This window comes from Podarcis muralis, chromosome 16 (assembly GCF_964188315.1).
Source record: "Podarcis muralis chromosome 16, rPodMur119.hap1.1, whole genome shotgun sequence".
NCBI lineage: Eukaryota > Metazoa > Chordata > Lepidosauria > Squamata > Lacertidae > Podarcis > Podarcis muralis.
The window spans coordinates 27375532-27394441 of NC_135670.1; the positions used below are offsets into that span (position 1 = coordinate 27375532).

The 18910-nt window shown below is 47.8% G+C and overlaps 1 protein-coding gene across 1 annotated transcript; it reads right to left on the bottom strand.

Moving 5' to 3' along the window:
- Positions 1–1751: 1751 nt before the first annotated feature.
- Positions 1752–16501, bottom strand: LOC114586992 (solute carrier family 2, facilitated glucose transporter member 11-like). Its single transcript, XM_077920652.1, has 12 exons — positions 16386–16501; positions 15549–15647; positions 14202–14362; positions 12349–12473; positions 10897–11026; positions 10456–10604; positions 9509–9690; positions 8009–8119; positions 7568–7669; positions 6622–6697; positions 4160–4287; positions 1752–2587 (listed from the first exon to the last, which is right to left on the bottom strand). Exons 1-12 carry the CDS (start codon positions 16410–16412, stop codon positions 2381–2383), a joined length of 1497 nt encoding a protein of 498 aa, XP_077776778.1. The 5' UTR covers positions 16413–16501; the 3' UTR covers positions 1752–2380.
- Positions 16502–18910: the final 2409 nt, after the last annotated feature.

Genomic DNA, 18910 nt, shown 5'->3' on the forward strand with positions numbered 1-18910 from the left:
GTTTGGAACCGCAAAGCTAAATAGATCAACCAGCCGTGGGTGTCCACGACCAATTACATCCTCAAAAGGCAGTGAGCCCATGTGAACGCCCCCCAGACTTGGGGAAAGGGGCTTTGGCAGTTTGCCACCCTCAAATTGTATAAATTCAGTCGGGCTGCACTTCTGCCCGGGGGAAATTGCATTACCGTGGTACCTTGGTTCTCAGACTTAATCTGTTCTGGAAGTCTGTTCCAAAACTAAAACGTTCCAAAACCAAGGCATGTTTTCCCATGGAAAGTAATGCAAAATGGATTAATCCATTCCAGACTTTTAAAAGCGACCCCTAAAACAGCAGTTTAACATGAATTTTACTATCTAAAGAGACCATTGATCCATAAAATGAAAGCAATATTCAACGTACTGCAGTCACACAATCAATCAATCAATCAATCAATAGCTGAACTCGGTTCCACACAGTCACAAAAACAAAAACAAAAAAGAGCCACAAAAACAAAAACGCAAAATAAATAGCAAAAGCAGACAGACACCAGGGTAACACTCAAATCAGAAGCGGAACACTCAAAACGGAAGTGTAACACTCAAAATGGAGCACGTTCGGCTTCCGAAAAAAGTTTGCCAACCAGAACACTTACTTTCAGGTTTTCAGCGTTTGGCTTCCAAGTTGTCTGAGCATCAAGGTATTTGAGAACCAAGGTACCACTGTAGTTGTAAATGGACCATTGGTGCTCTGCTGCCAAATCCAGGGCTCAGCCACACTTCCGTTTTGTCCCAGGATGCCTAGTGATGGGTCTGAGAGGTTTCAGCTTTCCCCATAGCTTTTTCTGGGGAAACCTGCTGTTTACTGCCGAATCAGAACAAACATCCATCTGCAACCCCCCCTCCATTTCTGTAATTTTGGAATGTCCTGGAGAAATTGGGACAGTACTGTATGACGTTGCGGGGCAAAAGAACCCCTCAGACCTGTGACTAGAAATCACAGGGCAAATGTCAGTGTGGATGAGCCTCAACCGTAACATCCACACTTCCCCTGCCTGCAAATACTCAGTATACCTGAAGGAGCGTCTTCACCCCCATTGTTCAGCCCGGACGCCGGGGTCCACCTCCGAGGGCCTTCTGGCGGTTCCCTCACTGCGAGAAGGGCCTTCTCGGTAGTGGTACCCGCCCTGTGGAACGCCCGCCCATCAGATGTCAAGGAAATAAACAACTATCTGACTTTTAGAAGACATCTGAAGGCAGCCCTGTTTAGGGAAGTTTTTAATGTTTGGTGTTTTATTGTGTTTTTAATATTCTGTTGGGAGCCTCCCAGAGTGGCTGGGGAAACCCAGCCAGATGGGTGGGGTATAAATAATAATAGCAATTGTTGTTGTTGTTGTTATTATTTTGCCTGAAGCAGAACTTTTCATTAGGCTCTTTTGAAGTTATTTTCATTAGCTTCAGCCGAACAATCTCTATCGATCACCAGGTTGATTTGATTAGACTTCCCCAGAGATTCCAGCAAAACTGGTCTTTCACGGGGAGGGCCACCTTGTGTCCATCGATGGACTCTAAACACCACCCACTCCAACCCCTTGCTCAGGAAAGGAATATTAGTCCCTGTGGGAGGAGAGGGCCGGTCCTCTTATGGAGGGGTGGCAAGCTAAAAGACGAGGCAGCAGAGAGCAGAAATGAATGGACCGTTTGGCCAGCATAGTTCTGCCCCCCTAGGCTCTGCATTAGACTTATAAACTTGTTCATAAATGATCTGGAGCTGGTTTATTTCTTTGGTTGTTTATTTCCCCTCAAGAGTTCTCTAAATTGCTTTCTAGGACATTGTCCTTCCAAGCACAGTACAACCACTTCCGAAGCATGATAGAATAACAGTTACAACATATCACAAAAGTCGGGAAAACGGAGCAACGCATCTTTTAAAATATCCAGCTAATGAAATGGATCGGGATCTTTGCCAACCAGCTAGAAACCTGCAATAAAACCAACTGGCCCCAAACCAGTTTGAAACGGCAGCATAGTCACCTGCTTTCTGAATCCCACAGCTGAGCCAAAAGCAGCTTAGAGGAGGAGGAGGAGGAGGAGCAGACTCCTAAGCCAGGGGCCATTCCTGGCAAGGCTCCGCCTGTCACGACTCTGTCTCACTGGTGTCAGTGATCGGTTTTTGTTCATGATTATGAATCTCTCCCCACACATTTTTGAGGCTTTGCTTCTAAGCAGGCACAAGGGCAGTTTGCCTCTGAAGGGAAAGCCAGTGCCTGGGGAGCGCCAGAGGGCAAGGCAGATGGACTCAGGCCCTGGTTGCGGGCATCTAGACTAGGAGCAGGAAGCTGGGGCTAAGTGGGCCTGATTCACCTGCAGATTTCTTCTGACCTCCTTATCCCCGAGAGCTCCATCATAGCTTGGTGCAGAGCACAGGGTCTCCTGCGAAGCTCGTTTCTGAGCCGAGAGCCTGCTTCTTCTTAAAATTGAGTTTATCAAACTCTTCTCGGATTTCTAGGATCGATTTCCCCTTGGTCTCCGGCAGGATGAAGTAAATAACGATTGCGGAAACGTAGAGAGTGCCCATGAAGATGAGGAAGCTGAACTGATGAATGCGTTCCTGGAGAGGGAGGGAGGGGGGAAACAGACACACCCCGACCCCACAAAATTATAAGGCAAGCCTGGATTGGTTCCTTCCAGGGATACTTTGTGTTATGTACTGAAGTTCTCACCCTGGGCCAGCAGGGGGATACTGTAGATAGTTATGCAAATAAGGGATCGAAAGTGACGTTCAGTGATTGGATAGTTTTAGAAAGTTGCTACAGTTACGTTGTACTGGAGTTCTATATAAGCAGGCTGACTGAACCCTTCAGTTCAGTTCTGTCCTGGCCTGTGAATAAACAAGAGCTGTTTGAAGAATCGCTGTGCCGTCTGATATGTTCACCCACAACTTAACACTTTGCTTCTTGTGTGACCTCCATACAGACCCCTGCAGTTCCCAGCAGGGCAAGCCTTTGCAATGACAACTTCGCACCACCCTGCAAACCTCTTTCGGCAAATTGATGCAGCCCAGCGGCACCCTCCCTGCCACCTTCCCGCAGCGGAAGCAGGATACTGGGGCAGGGAGTGTGGGGGTCAGCTGGGATTGCTATGAGGAACTATGAAAATATGGAGCAAGCCATTGTGTCTGCAATGAAAGCGTTGCATTGACTGGGCTTGAGTCATTTGACATGATTTATGATCGAATCCAACAAGCCTTTGCACCTCTGCCATTTTCTTTCGCTACGCATCAAAACCCGGACCAGTTCTTCACCAGGCATCCTGGGCCATAAGAGATACAGTAGTAGGTAGCTTTGATGTAGCTTTTGTTAATCTTTAGGTAGATCTTAAAAGGTAAAGGGACCCCTGACCATTAGGTCCAGTCGTGGCCGACTCTGGGGTTGCAGCGCTCATCTCACTTTATTGGCTGAGGGAGCTGGCATACAGCTTCCGGGTCATGTGGCCAGCATGACTAAGCCGCTTCTGGCGAACCAGAGCAGCGCACGGAAACGCAGTTTACCTTCCCGCCAGAGCAGTACCTATTTATCTACTTGCACTTTGACGTGCTTTCGAACTGCTAGGTTGGCAGGAGCTGGGACCAAACAACAGGAGCTCACCCCATCACGGGGATTCGAACCGCCAACCTCCTGATCGGCAAGTCCTAGGCTCTGTGGTTTAACCCACAGCGCCACCCGCGTCCCCTTAAGGTAGATCTTAAGGGCCAGTTCACAAGGAGATGGTAAATACTACCATCCTTCCTCTCCTGTTTACTGCTGTTTATGACCTCCGGGGTTTGCTAAAAGCATTCTTCCTTGATTCCTATTTTATTTACTTTGAACTATGTATGCATGCTCAAGTAGGAAATAGTTTCTTTGTAGTTACAAGGATTTCTCTGATCTGACTTTGTCCTGTGTGGGGATGTTTTTGAAATGCTCAGAGGACATCTGATTGGTTCTTACAAGCACTGAATTTTAAGTTCTTTTGTTAATAAAAGGGGCCTGGGCCAGGGTGTGACAGATTATTATTGGCACCTCCTCCCAGAGTCTTGCTGGTCAAGCCTCGTGTGTATTTTATTAATCAGGGTCCAATCCTTCCTTGCTTTTGGAACGTGACAGGGGAGGGGAATGGAAACGTCAGGAGAAGTCTCGCTTACCACGACAAATGGGAACACCATTCCTATCGAGAAGAATCCGATCCAGTTTAAGAATCCACTGATCACGTAGGAAGACGACCTGGAGGACTGGTCGAAGATCTCCATCCTCACAGACGCCCCGGCCCCAGCTGCGGAGGGAGGAACCAAAGGTCAGGGCTGCTCCTGCTGCCACCACTAGGCTAGGAAATGAAGCTGCAAAGAGCACCCGAGGGAGCCTCTCCCACCATCTCCGATGCCCCTGCAGTGGCCAAGTGGCTTGGAACAGACGCTGTACTCTTCGTGGCACCCAGAACGTGGCAAGTGAAAATATGGCCCTGTTGTTGGTGATGGAGATGAAGGTGTTGGACCTGGGTAGGGGAGGAGTGAAGGGAACTGGGGGTGGGGTGGGGTGAGACCGGCAGTGGGCGGATCATCAGCTGGCACGACCCCCAAGCCCTGCCCTCCAAGCGTGGGCTTCTGTCTTCCTGAGGTTACAGCTGCTGAGCTCCAGATTCCAGCCTTTTTCATAGAATCGTAGAATTGGGACCACAAGTGTCGTCTTTTCCAACCCACTGCAGTGCAGGAATCTTTTGCCCAACTTGGGGCTCAAACCCTGAAATTAAGGGCCTCGTGCTCTACTGACTGAGCTCTACATCAGGAGCCACCTTTTTTTCATGACCGTGTTGCCTCCAGGGGGAATGTGGGGGACGCACTTGTGGATGGGGGAGGCTCTTGTGCCAAAGGGGAGTTGGGGTGTGGACTACATGGAACTGGCAGAAATGACCGGCAGAATCCGAGACCAGGGAGAAGAGTCGGTGGAAGAAGATTGGAAGAAATTTAAAGACTATTTGCAGAAATACTGTAAAATTAATGAATGTTAAAATGATGTTGGATTGAAAATAAGCGGTATTGGTAATAAGATTAACAAGAATATGCAAATACGGATTGATAATGGATGAAAATACATAGTTATAATAGGTTAAGATATTGAGTAAAGATAAATGAAAGAGGGTAAGGATTTGCTGAAATGATTTTCTAAACGGGAATACAAAAAGGGGAGGTGTGAGGAGGTCAAGGAAATAAGGAAATGAGTTTAAAGATATCGAAAAATGGATTTATCTTTTTTTTCTAGTTATTAGTTTCTAGTTTTTTTTCTAGTTATTAGTTTTTTCTTTGTATTTTTTCTTTGTATTTTGTATCTTTTTTATTCCTTTTTCCTATGTGTATTTTTAGTTTGCTAATTTTTGCTTTAATTTTCTCTATTCTGTAAACTTCCTGTAAGCTTTATTCTGTAAATTTATGTTTTTTGTAAAACTTTAATAAACATTTCTTTAAAAAACAAAACAAAAAAACAAAGGGGAGTTGGGGTGAACCTCCTTTTGCCTCCCCACCTCAATGTCAGGGGTTGGACTGAGGAGGAATAGTGGGAGCCGCCGCCCCTTCTCCTGAACCTTCCTGGCGGGAGGAAGACAGTATTGATTTAGAACAGTGGTTTTCAGAGGGACATTGTCCAGAGAAGAAAAGCTGGGAAATTCTGGATGAGGAGCAGCTAGAAGAGCAAACACCAGGAGAGAGACAGCTGGCAGATTCAGTGTCCTTGGAAAGCATTACTGACCCCCCCCCTTGCCTAAGACTAGTCAGGCTTTGAGAGTGATAGAACAGAAAGCGCAGCGGCAACAAGCTCAGATTACCAGATGTAGGAATGATGTAGATTAATGGGGACGGAAGAGGTAAACCTTAACTGGGAGCAACGCCATTTCTAGAGAGATATGTATTCCTTTGTACCTTGCTGTGATTATTAAAGAAACTAACTGGTAAGAACGTTCCTTTCATTTGATCTGCTTATTTACTGCCACTGGGAGAGGGATCCGATTCCCTGAAGTGACACTCAGGTGGGGAAAGGTCCACGTGTTTGGTGGGCTGTGGCTGAGCTGTAGGGAAGCCCCCATGCACCAGGACCCATAGCCAAAGGAACCCAGGGGCAAAGTTCCCAGCTCTGCAACTGGAGAGTCTGATCCTGCACTGCGCTGGATGCTCCACTGGAACTCACTCAGCTTCCTGTGCAAAGGCGCAGCTGCAGCCAGGATTGGACCTCCTCCCCAATTTCCTGGGCCTACTCAGGCAGCCTAGGGAGCCTCAGCTTTGGCAGCCCTCAGCATTGGCTTTCTTTCTTTCTTTCTTTCTTTCTTTCTTTCTTTCTTTCTTTCTTTCTTTCTTTCTCCCTTGCCCCCCCCCCCATCACTGCTGCGTGCAATCAATAAATCAGTTGAGCAGCAGCAAAGCCAAAGCAGAACCACCTGGATACAATCTGTTTGCTGCAATGCAAAGGGACTAGTGCAAAGGGACAACCCACAATATATTACAGTCTATGAGAATATCAATAGATTCCGGACAAATCTTATGACTGCACAGCTAATTTAAAACAAAGAGAGCTTTGAGTGGGAAAACTGCCTATCAATATGAACAAGTGCCCCATCACTGACCTGGGCCGGCTCCAAAACAGATCACAAAGCAGAATATCAGGGCAAGGCTGCAGTAGGGCATCCAGGAGAAGGAATGCTGAAATGAAAGCACGTTTTCATTCGTGAGAGCTGAGGTTCCCCCTGGGTGCAGGCATAGCTGTCAACTTACAGATTTGAAAACAAGGGACCAGCAGCCAAAATAAGGGATTTTCCGAACACAGGTATGTTCGACTTCTGAGCCAAAGGCAGAAAGCCCAGCCAGCAGCCAAACGAAGCCTCAAGCGGTGGTTCCCACAGCGCAGCAACCTGGCAAAGGGGATGCAGCAAGGAAAACCACCGTCACCTGTCCGCTGGGAAGCGCTGAGCAAAGGCGAGTCCCCAGGCAACGTGGCCGATTTGATTGGCACAAGGCATGCAAGCTCCACCCCCCAGTCGTTCTTAGACTCCTTATTGGGTGAGCAACGCAGCCAAGCAAGACAGTTGGAGCCTCCCTGGCCAGCAGGGAGGGAGGGAGGGAGAGGAGCTGCTTCTTTTGAAACCCGGGAAATTTAAGGGACATCATCAATAAGGGACAGCAGCGGGACACAGCGCTGGGATAAGGGACTTTCCCGCCAAATAAGGGACGGTTGACAGCTATGGGCGCAGGCTGCAGGGCTGTGTGGGGCTCTCTCCTTTCCTTAGGTGCAGCAGAGATGCTTGATGCACACACAAACACACCCTTGGTGAATCTGGCTTTTCATGAGGCATCTGGGCTCCTGACCACCAGCCTCTGGGCTCAGATCCTGTGGGCTCCCAGCCACTAACCTAGTTCTTACAGCAGTCTCAGCCTCACCCTCCCTGACACTGAGCCAGGCGCTGGGGTCACTTGCAGCCTACATTGGTCAGAGACAACCGCTGGCCACATCTTAGGTGAGGGGCTGACAGGGAAACACCCTGACCCCCATTATTATTTTTTTTGGCTTCTTACCTGCAAGGAGATGGTCAGCGTGACAGCAGCCAGCACTGTGGCCATCAGTACATAACCTCCCCAGAGCAGTATTCTTCTTCCGAAACGCTCAATGATGACACTCTGGGGACAGAAAGGACACAGAGGGCTGTGCAGTGGCTCCTGGGTGCTCCACCAAGCCCCGGTTCAGGCCAGCAGGGGGCAAATGTGGGCAACTGCCAGGGCCCGCCACGTCTACCACTACCCCCCTGAAGGGCTTTTTGGGAGAGGCCTGGCAGGAGTGCTTGGGCTCCACATCTGGACTTGATCAGCCTAGGTCTGATGTCAGTTTCCCCACAGTGCAATTCCCTGTGACATGCCTATCCCTGAGGGCCAGATTGAGAGGCCTGGGGGGGCCAGGTTCACCCCGCCCCCATGCCGGGGTTCCAAAGGGGGCGGCTCTCCCCAAGAACCCTCACTCACACAGAAGACGGCAGAGAGGAGCTCGCTGAGGCTGATCCCCAAAGACAAGGCCGGGATGTGGTCGTCGTCGAAACCAACCGTCTGCAGGACCTCAAATGTGTAGCTGTAAATCTGGGGAGGGGGGAACACGTTGAGAAGGGGGCCCATTAGGGGAACCAACTCTACCTGCAGAGACCCTACCTGGGGAGGGAAGGAGGAGGGTCAGTGGTGGTCCCTGGACACCTCTGGCCTCATCCTCACTCCTGTCGGAAGGGGAGTTAATTTGTCAATCAAGTGACGGTGTTTGGGACAAGTTTTGGGAGCAAGCAGGACTTCTGCAGAGAGAAAATGAATAGTTGAGGAGGAGCTAATCTGGGACTCAGCTTCATTAGTTTAAAAACAGCATTTTGAATGCGTTATAATAATAAACACACAACACCAGATGGCAATAGAGAAGAAAGCAAAGAAATTCTTTGCAATTTTCCATAGCATTTTCCCCCCCCCCCCTTTGTTATACAGGAACCTCAGTTTTCGAACACAATCTGTTCCGAAAGTCTGTTTGACTTCAGAAACGTTCATAACCGAAAATCAAAGGTCTGTTGGCAAAGGTGAAAATGGAAAAACGCGCCACGGAAACCATCCAACTTCTGAGGCGTGTTTGAAAATGGAAGCATTCACTTCTGGGTTTTCGGCATTCAGCTTCCGAATCGTTCGGCAGCCGAGACGTTTGAAAACTGAGGTTCCGCTGTAATGATTTAATTTCTGACTTATTTATAGCGTTCTCCCCCTGTGTGTAGATCCAGCCCTGGGCTTTATCAAATAGCTGTTAGGGCTTAGCTTTTGCCTCACCCAGAGGTTCGCATGGGGTTTTTTAGCCCAAGCTTTAAATAGAGCAATCAGAGCAAACATCAATTCGGGTTTTCCATGGGTTGATGTTTGCTGCAATTGAGCTTTAAAGATCAGGTTTTTTGGGGGGGGGAAAGCCCTGGAACAATAAAAAGTGCACTCAGACGCAGAGCTTTAAACTGAGGGCCGTGTTTGGAAAGAGTGGAGAAGAGGTAAATGTTGATAAGTAATCAGTGGGCAAAAGTTATCAGAAGGCACCTCCTTTTGAAGTCACGTTTCTAGGGGTAGGTCTGTGTCTGAGTGGGCATTTTTGTCCCTGTGCTTTCCCTTCCAAAAATCCCCTCATTTTACCACTGAATTGGAGCAAATGAACATAGGGTTTCTGCGAATTGCTGTTTGCTCCAGTTCAGTGGTAAAACACAGGTTTTCCTGGGGGGTGGGGGGAGCACCAGGGAAAAAATGAACACCCCACTGGTACCCAACCCTGGAAAGCCCAACCCCGTGCCTGGAAAGTACAGAGGAAAGGTACGTGTGGATGAGCCCTTAATCTGAAGCACCTCATCTCACTGGGGAGAAATATATCAGTTTAAATATTTGGATTCCCCCCCCCCCCCCGCCCCAGCTCGCTTTCTCTGAGCTCGTTTTTCACACAACAGCATGCATGTGAAACTCAACTGTGTGGATGCCGGTCAGCTGTAGGGTCACAGCCAACAGGAAAAGGATGTACAGCTGCCGGCGCAGGGCCGGATCCTTCATCACTTCCAAGACACTCTTGGTGCTCCACAAGGCAGACTGCTGCTTCCTCAGGTCGTCCAGCTCCACCTGGTGAGGCCCTCGTCCCCAGAGGGTCTTCATGGCTGTGAAGGCAGAGAAAACAGAGGCCCTCACACCATTCTTCCCACTGTGTGGGAGCCAGGCGACACATGGGAAAGGCTCTAGCTACAACTGAAGGAGCGTCTCCACCTCCATCGTTCTGCCCAGACACTGAGGTCCAGCGCTTAGGGTCTTCTGGCGGTTCCCTCGCTATGAGAAGCCAAGTTACAGGGAACCAGACAGAGGGCCTTCTCGGTAGTGGCACCCGCCCTGTGGAGCGCCCTCCTACCAGATGTCAAGGAAATAAAAAACGATCTGGCTTTTAGAGGACATCTGAAGGCAGCCCTGTTTAGGGAAGTTTTTAATGTTTAGTGTTTTATTGTGTTTTTAATATTCTGTTGGGAGCCGCCAAGGCCAGATGGATGGGGTATAAATAACTATACTATGCTACATCCCACAGGAGAAGGCAAATAAAATAAAGTTAAGGAACAGGGATGTGGAGGCAATCTGACTCAGAAAACATGTTTTGCAGCCACATGTAAGTTGTACACACCCTGAAAATGAAGGGAAAACCCACTCCTCAATTATCTCCAAGGGCAGTGGGGGGGGGGAGTGTCTGTGACTCAACTCCCCCCCGCAGCATCTGACTATCATGTGGCACAGCCAACATGCCAGATAAAATAATTAAATACAGTCAATGGGATGAAGATCTCTTTCGAAACCCGCGAAGTTCCTCGTACCCAAGTATGCTTGAGGGAGGCTATTCTGTAATTTAACCATTTCTAGCTGCTTAGAGAGCACCCAGTTACCTTTTCGGCATCCTTCCTCATCCCCTTTGCTCAGGAACAGGTGAGGTGGGGACTCGGGGAAGAAGGGCAGAGTCAGCAGCTGGAGCAAGGCAGTCACGCCGTGGGAGGCCAGCAGCAGCGGCCACAGCGAAGCGTTTCCTAGGAACTCTCTGGGGAAAGCAAACCAGAAGACATCCATCCCTTCAGAAAGCCAGGAGGGGCTTTGTGTGCCAGTACAAAGGAGCAGCAAAACCTGGAGTGGTTTAAAACCAGGAGTGCATGTGGCACTGGCGCTAGCCAATGCGGGCTGGTGATTGAATTAGCATGTGCTGGCTGTCATCTGAGGTTGGGGCAGGGTTCCCAGAAGTCCCCTCTGAGAGAGAGAGAGAGAGAGAGAGAGAGAGACTTTGTTGTGGGGTTGGGATAGGAAGCACCCGAATAGGTAGATAAGCAGAATCCTACCTTTGCCCCATCACCTGACCCAGGACTTTCCCCAGGCTCCAGAAGATGGAGGCAGTTGAATTTGCAAATCCACGGAGCTTCTTGGGGGAAATTTCCCCGACATACTGAGGGTGGAGAAGGACACAGATACCTGGACGTGAAGGCAGAGAGAGGACGAATCTCTTAGCATCGCAGGACCCCCAAAACATTTGGGAGAAGTTGTCCAGAAGAAACTGCCTTATACCAAACCAGGCCGTCAGTCCACCTAGTTCACTATTGTCTACCCTGACTGCCAGTTATCTCTCCAGGGTTTCGGACATTTTGAATTGCGATGGCTTCACTGAATTGCATCAATCGTTTCAATTGATTTTTTGCTGCTGCTGTTGGTTTTATGTACACATTGCTGGGTTTGATATTATGGTGACGGCGCTGCTTGTTGCTTTTAATGCTGTTGAGATTATTGTTGAGCTGCTCAGAGCTCAACGTCTGTTGTTGGAAAAGCAGGATGCAAAACTCAAACTACCTGGAGATACCGCTGGGGGATTGAACCTGGGACCTTCTGTAAACAAGGCAGGGGCATTACCACTGAGCAACGCCCTTTCCCGTGTGGAATTCCTGCTGATCAAACCTAACCCTGGGAAAGCTGGCCATGATTGGAACCCTGGGGCAGGACGAGGAGAAACTGGGGGCAAGTGGAGTAAAAGGACCCCTGGACAGTTAAGTCCAGTCACAGGCGACTATGGGGTTGTGGCGTTCATCTCACTTTCAGGCCGAGGGAGCTGGCGTTTGTCCACAGACAGCTTTCCGGGTCATGTGGCCAGCAGGACTAAACCGCTTCTGGCACAATGGGACACCATGACAGAAACATGCCAGAACGGAAATACCGTTTACCTTCCCACCACAGCAACACCTATTTATCTACAGTGGTACCTTGGGTTACATATGCTTCAGGTTACATACGTTTCAGGTTACAGACTCTGCTAACCCAGAAAAATTACCTGGGGTTAAGAACTTTGCTACAGGATGAGAACAGAAATCATGCAGTGGCGACGCAGCGGCAGCAGGAGGCCCCATTAGCTAAAGTGGTGCTTCAGGTTAAGAACAGACCTCCAGAACGAATTAAGTTCTTAACCCGAGGTACCACTGTACTTGCACTGGCATGCTTTCTAACTGCTAGGTTGGCAGGAGCTGGGACAGAGCAACTGGAACTCACTCCGTGGGGGGGATTCGAACCACCAACCTTCTGATCGGCAAGCCCAAGAGGCTCAGTGGTTTAGACCACAGCGCCACCCATGTGGGGTCCTGGAAGTGGAGCAGAAGAGGCTGCAGTTCCAGGGGTTGCGCTGAAGCAAGGGACCAAGACTTGGGAGCAGGCTAGTCCCCTTTTCCCACAGTTCTTCACTCAGGTGGTAGCTCAGAGGAACCCGGCCCTGCCAGTGAGCCCAGAGCAGCTGGAAGGAGGACAGAACTTACTGGTGCTGATGCCACACAGGAAGCGACCTGCCAGGATTAGCTCAAAGGAGTTGGCCACCTTGCTGAAGCCCATGATGACGGCCCCCGACAGCATGATGAGGTTGGTGCCCAAGAGGCATTTCTTTCTGTTGGCACAAGGATGGAGGAAGCCGTGAGTGGCAGCGGTGTCATGGAATTCTACTCACTATTGATCCAGTGCAGATTCCAATGTATAGTTAGCAGAGTAAAAACTTAGAACAACTGCTGCACGTATTCTGTTAGCTAAAAAGTGGAAAACCCAAGAATTACCAACGATAGAAGAATAGCAGATGAAGATGATGGATTTTTCGGAGCTAGCCGACCTAAGTGGAAGAGTCCACAACCAGAAGGAGGAGTATCAGGAAGAGTGGATTAAATTTAATGAGTACTTAGTTAAATATGTTAAGTTAAATTAACTGAAAACAGCTTGCAGATATTTAATAGGCTTATGATTTTATTAATATTGTGTCGAATTAATATGTTTAATTTCATAGTGTGAAGATCTAAGGATGTTAATGTTTAAGTTAAATTTTATAAGAACTGTGATTTGGAAAACCGTTAAAAGCATATGCAATGAAATTCAACCAAGGGGAAGTGAGGAAGTCACTTAACAATGTTAATAAGTGTAATTTTCAATAAGGCTATGATTTAGGTTTGTTTGTCTTATGTGTTTGTTTGTTTATAATGTTGTGAAAACCAATAATTTTTTTTGGAAGAAACCCAAAACTTAAACACTTTGTGGGATTCCCCCAAAATAGACCAGAGGCGATGAAAATTTCATCCAGCAGAGCTTTACTGAATGAGCTTAATGGTCACAAATCCAGTAAGTTCAGGATTGGCACTGTCCATAAGAAATCCAGTTGCAGCAGACTTATCTTAAACTTACAATAAGTCTAAACCTTAACACTAAGCATACTATATACGGAGCACCACACAAGAAGAGGAGAAAAAATTGCATGCCTTTGTGCCACAATGAGAGAAGGACAGGCGGCTTCTCCTGTGTTAGATCTCGCCAGAACAGCAGCTGCACAACATACACATCCATTGCGGAATTCAGCTGTCAGAAACAGTGTCTGGGCGGAAATTGCTGCTATGTCCAGGAAAATCCAGACATATGGCAACCAATGTCGGAAGTGTAGATTTTGGTGAAATTCCTTAAATGTAGCTCAGTTATTATTATTTTTTGAGATTTTGCAAAACTAAAACAAACAAAGGCTCAACAACTTTGCGTCCAGATTTTCACATTTTGAAACATGGCATCCCTAATATACATCATGCACTCCATAATCTGCCAGGTGATTTTTGCGGATGCCCTGGGCTTGCACCCCCAGTGGGGGCTGGTATCGCCAACCCCTAAGTAAAACTCAGGGGTTCTGCAACTACGATGCACACAGGTGCTTTGCTGGCATTTCCCTTTACTTTTTCAGCAGGAAGAATTCCTGTCCTGGCCACCAGTTGCAAGAACATTCTGACCAGGACAGCCCACCTCTGGTCAGCTGACAACTGGGATGTGCTTTGGACCTTGACTCTGGCGCAGTGGCGTAGCGTGGGTTGTCAGCACCCGGGGCAAGGCAAGTAATTTGCGCCCCCTAACCCATGGATTTGCGCCCCCCAACCCGTGGATTTGCGCCCCCTAACCAATGGATTTGCCCTAACCCCAGATGTTGCGCCCGGTGCGGCCGGCCCCCCCTGCACCCCCCATGCTACGCCACTGCTCTGGCGCCTTCAAGGCCCAATCCTTTTCCCAACAGAGCCCTGGCCAGCTCATTCCCAGCACACCATTTTGTGGCTCGAACCTTCTTTCCAGGAGCAGCTTGTTTCACACTTATACCTACTTCCCGAACTTTGTTGTGAAGTACCCGCTGGCCATAGTGCCCAGCAGGCCCCCTAGGGAAAAGATGGACACAATCGAGGCCCAGAACAATGTGAGGCTTTCAGGGTGGACGGGCATCCCGGACCGCTCCAGCCAGCTCTCATTGATGAACGTTTTCACGTGCTGCAAAAAGAGGAAACCCCGTTAACCAGAAGATGCTGTGAAAAGCCAGTAGTTTGGGAGGTGGGGGGAGCTGAACAAGAAGCAAATGGGGAAAGTATGGCCTGCAATAATATAAGATCACACATCTAGTCATTGCATGGAGGGAAAGGTCAACTCCAGCAGCCAAACGGATTTGTTCATTGTGGTGCTTGACCAAAGCTGGTGTAGGACTACCTGGGGCCCATTCTCTGCCCCCCTTTCATGCTCCTCTTCAGGATATTGAGCAGAGTTTCCCAAACTTGGGTCACTAGCTGTTTTTGGACTACAACTCCCATCATCCCTAACTAGCAGGACCAGCTGCCAGGGATGATGGGAATTGTAGTCCAAAACCAACTGGAGACCCACTGGTCTGGTGTAAGAATATCTGTGTCTGAGCAATTGTAACAAACAGATTACGCTAGTAGGTCTGCAAGAAGTTCTATAAGGAGGATTATGTGAAATATTGCAAGGAAGACTATGAAGAGAACTATAAGTTAATGATAACTAAAAGTAATAGAGAAATTAAGAAATGCAGAATAAGTTGTAAAGAATGAAAAATCTTCAGAGGTTGTTGATGGAAGTCTAAAATATTGTATAAGATAAGAATTTATGTTAAATGATTGTTGGAAATGATATGTTAAAAAATCAATAAAAGTGTGTGTGTGTGTGTGTATGTATGAGAATATCTGTGTCTGTTATAGGACGCGGGTGGCGCTGGGGGTTAAACCACAGAGCCTAGGACTTGTCACAGAGCCTAGGTCAGTGGTTTGAATCCTCGCGACGGGGTGAGCTCCCATTGCTCGGTCCTGCTCCTGCCCACCTAGCAGTTCGAAAGCACGTCAAAGTGCAAGTAGATAAATAGGTACCACTCCGGCGGGAAGGTAAACGGTGTTTCCGTGCGCTGCTCTGGTTCTCCAGAAGCAGCTTAGTCATGCTGGCCACATGACCCGGAAGCTGTACGCCGGCTCCCTCGGCCAATAAAGCGAGACAAGCGCCGCAACCCCAGAGTCGTCCGCGACTGGACCTAGTGGTCAGGGGTCCCTTTACCTTTTACTGTGTCTGTTTTTTGGGAGACTGGCAAAGGCAGCACCTTGGAGGAGCAATTCTGGGGGAGCCTCTCTTGCAGCTTCCACCAACCACCGGAAGAGGTTTCCCCTTTGCTGCTTACCACAGAGGTGTAGGTGATCATGGACCCTTGAAAGCCAGCCTGGAGGGACCCACCAATTCCTAGGACGAGCATCATGAGGAGCAGCCTTGGGTGCCGAACCTGGGGAGACACAGACATCCATCCTCAACACTCCTCGGGGCAGAAAAATAAACCAGACCCGAGCATAAACTGAGGGGGTGGGGATTGGGGGTGGTGTGGGGTGACTCACCCAGTGCGAGGAAGGGCTTTGCAGCACAATCTTGACAGCCCATGATTCACCACATTAAATGGGAAGGTGAAAGAGAGCAAATATCTAGGTGAGAATTCATTCTAAACTCCGGTTAATCATGTGATGCATTTGGAATGGAGACAGAAAGATGATCTACTGAGAACTGGGCAAACAGCCTTTTGACTTTGTCCTCACCCATAATCTGCGGAGTTGTGCTTTTTACAAAGTTGTCCTGCGATGGAAACGTCATGGTGGGAGGGCTTGGTGCACCCCCAGGTCTTTCACAGAAGTGATCAAAACAGGTGCCTTAAGAATGAGGGAAGTGGGGGGCAGACTCACCCCTAGCTTGCCAGAAGGCCCTATTCTGACATTAGACACATTTCTCCCCAAGATGGGCAAAATATATTTGAGTGCACACATCTGTGCTCCAGGTACCTTCAAAAATGAACAAACTAGAGAACTTGTGTGTGATCCAAAAGATCTTAGAATGGACCCTGCTCCAGTGAGTGTTGATTCAAGGGGGAACATGAATAAACCAATAATAAAAAAATAAATTCATTATTTATACCCCGCCCATCTGGCTGGGTTTCCCCAGCCACAAGCCAGCCAACCCCTCGAACCTCACTCACCAAGTCCCAAAGGGAGCTGCTGCCCATCTCTGCTGCAGAGGCTTCCTCCAGGTCCCTCCTCTGCTGCTGGCTGCCGCTGCTACCTCACACGGTGGGCGGACGGCCCCTGGTGTTCCTCTTTCTTCATCCTATTTGGTTTGGCCAGCCACCAAACGGCCCGAGGTTAATGTTTGATCCCGCGTGTTATGACACTTGATTCGTTTCAGAGCACTGGATTAAACTGCAAATTGGCCGGCTGCACTCGGACCAATCGAAGAGGGGGGTGAGGCTTCTTGGCCTGAGAATGTGTTGGGCAGCCGATGCACAGTGGGGTGTGTGTGTGTGTGTCCAGGTATCCCTCTGAGCACTGACACTTTACTGTCCTTTGATGCTGTTTTAGTATTGCAACAACGCCTTCCTTCCTTCCTTCCTTCCTTCCTTCCTTCCTTCCTTCCTTCCTTCCTTCCTTCCTTCCTTCCTTCCAATTCAATTTTACACTATACATTTGAATTCAAACATTAATCATAACCATCAACATTTAGGATTTCCTGAATCATTGGTCTTCCCTCCACCCCTACATGGTTTCCATTATCAAACTTTTTCCACTGCGTTGTATATTTTCTCCATTTTTCTTAAAACAATCCATTTTTACCTTAGTTTTTAATATGTTACAAGCGTTACTCAAATCCTGCCAAAGTTTTTAGTTGTTTACAGTGTTCTCTTAAGTAAATTGTAACCCCCCCCATTCCTTATTAAACTTTCTATCTTCCTGGTTTCTGATTTCCCCGGTCATTTTTGCCATTTTGGCATAGTCCAACATCTTCATCAACTATTTGTCTCTGGTCGGGACTTTATCTTCTTTCCATCTCAACAAAGCCTATTTTCTGAGGTAATCAATAGCACCACCTGTAGTGTCTGTGATTCAGCATCCTCAGAATAGGAAGGTATATCGGGTTTTTGTTTCCTTTTTTTACAATGGCCCAACTGATAAGAATCTACTTTGTAATGCACAGAATCATTAGAGAGATAGAAACAGTCTCTACGTACATTTTTTGATTTGCTACCTCTTACATCAGAGGTGGGACTTCCCTTTCCGCTGGCCCAAACAAGAATCCATTTCCATGAAGAAGACACTTTTTACTTGTCTCAAATTCCCATAAATGTGGGGGCATCCCCTCAGCTCATTTGTCTCCTTGGAACCATCCATCTGGGTGACCAAATATAATCTCCCTCTCCCCCAGCCTCTATTCTGCATGGAACTCTGCACATGCTCTGAAAACCTAGACTCTACTCAAACAGGGGAAATGTAACTAGCTACGGTAGATTGAGCAACTCCCCTGCTTCTACTTAGATACTTGTGAAGTTGGAGATACAATGGATTGGGAAGGCTGGGAACAAGCAGGTCTATATAGACTCCCAGAATTTTAATGGAAATGGTTCTCCCCTATGTAAAGAACAGATTTTGGCTCTTCCCAATGTAACTTGGTCATGGTTTCATTTCAATCTATTGTTTTTCTGTTAAAGCCATGCATTCGGGCAGACCAAGAATTGACCGCTTTAGAACAACTTATAGTCAATGTTCCTGCTACGTCAAAGGGTGTAGAATCAACTATATGCAAAATATTGAGGTAGAATTTAGTCATCTTATGGACACAAAATTTCCCAGCGAAATGGTCCTTCAAATAATAATCTCTAATGGAAAATGGAAAACGCTTGGCAGGGGATTCTCTTTTTAAATATTCAAATATTCAATTAACCATTTTCTTTCTTTTATATAATTTTTTTTGTTATATTGATTCTTATTTTTCTGGTAAGTTTTGCCATTTCTGCATATTTCATACATTTTTGTATCCATTCTTCCTTTACTGGGACTTCTGCTTCTTTCCATTTTTGGGCAAGTAACTTTCTTGTCTCGTCAGCCACATTCCTGCTGGCTCAGAGAGAACATTTGACTAAAACCCATTACAAAACACACACACTGCAGTACCAAAGTCACGTTTAATTATCCACAAAAAATTATTAACAAAACCTCTGTTAGGAAAACACACAGTCAGTTGAGGAAAGAAAACCTGTTGAATCAGCCTCCGTAACCCCCAGCACAGATCAAATATCCATATTTCAGTCAGCCTGCAAGTCAGAGCAAAGGGTGGTGGAGGAGAAACCCTAGCAGAAAGATTCCTCCTATTGAGGATGCTACCACACCTTAGACCATGGGTAGGCAACCTAAGGCCCAGGGACCGGATCTGGCCCAATCGCCTTCTAAATCCGGCATGCGGACGGTCTGGGAATCAGCGTGTTTTTACATGAGTAGAATGTGTGCTTTTATTTAAAATGCATCTCTGGGTTATTTGTGGGGCCTGCCTGGTGTTTTTACATGAGCAGAATGTGTGCTTTTACAGTGGTACCTCAGGTTACACATGCTTCAGGTTACATACGCTTCAGGTTACAGACTCCACTAACCCAGAAATATTACCTCGGGTTAAGAACTTTGCTTCAGGATGAGAACACGGCACGGCGGCAGCAGGAGGAGGCCCCATTAGTTAAAG

Bases quoted from the DNA above. Each gene is read 5' to 3' on its own strand.
- LOC114586992 (XM_077920652.1), bottom strand. From the start codon at position 16,412: ATGGGCAGCAGCTCCCTTTGGGACTTG. The intron at 4,288-6,621 runs GTCAGTGATGGG...CTCCCTCCGCAG, and splicing joins CTGTTTTGGAGCCGGCCCAG to CTGGGGCCGGGGCGTCTGTG. The intron at 2,588-4,159 runs GTAAGCGAGACT...CTCCCTCTCCAG, and splicing joins TGGTGTTCCCATTTGTCGTG to GAACGCATTCATCAGTTCAG.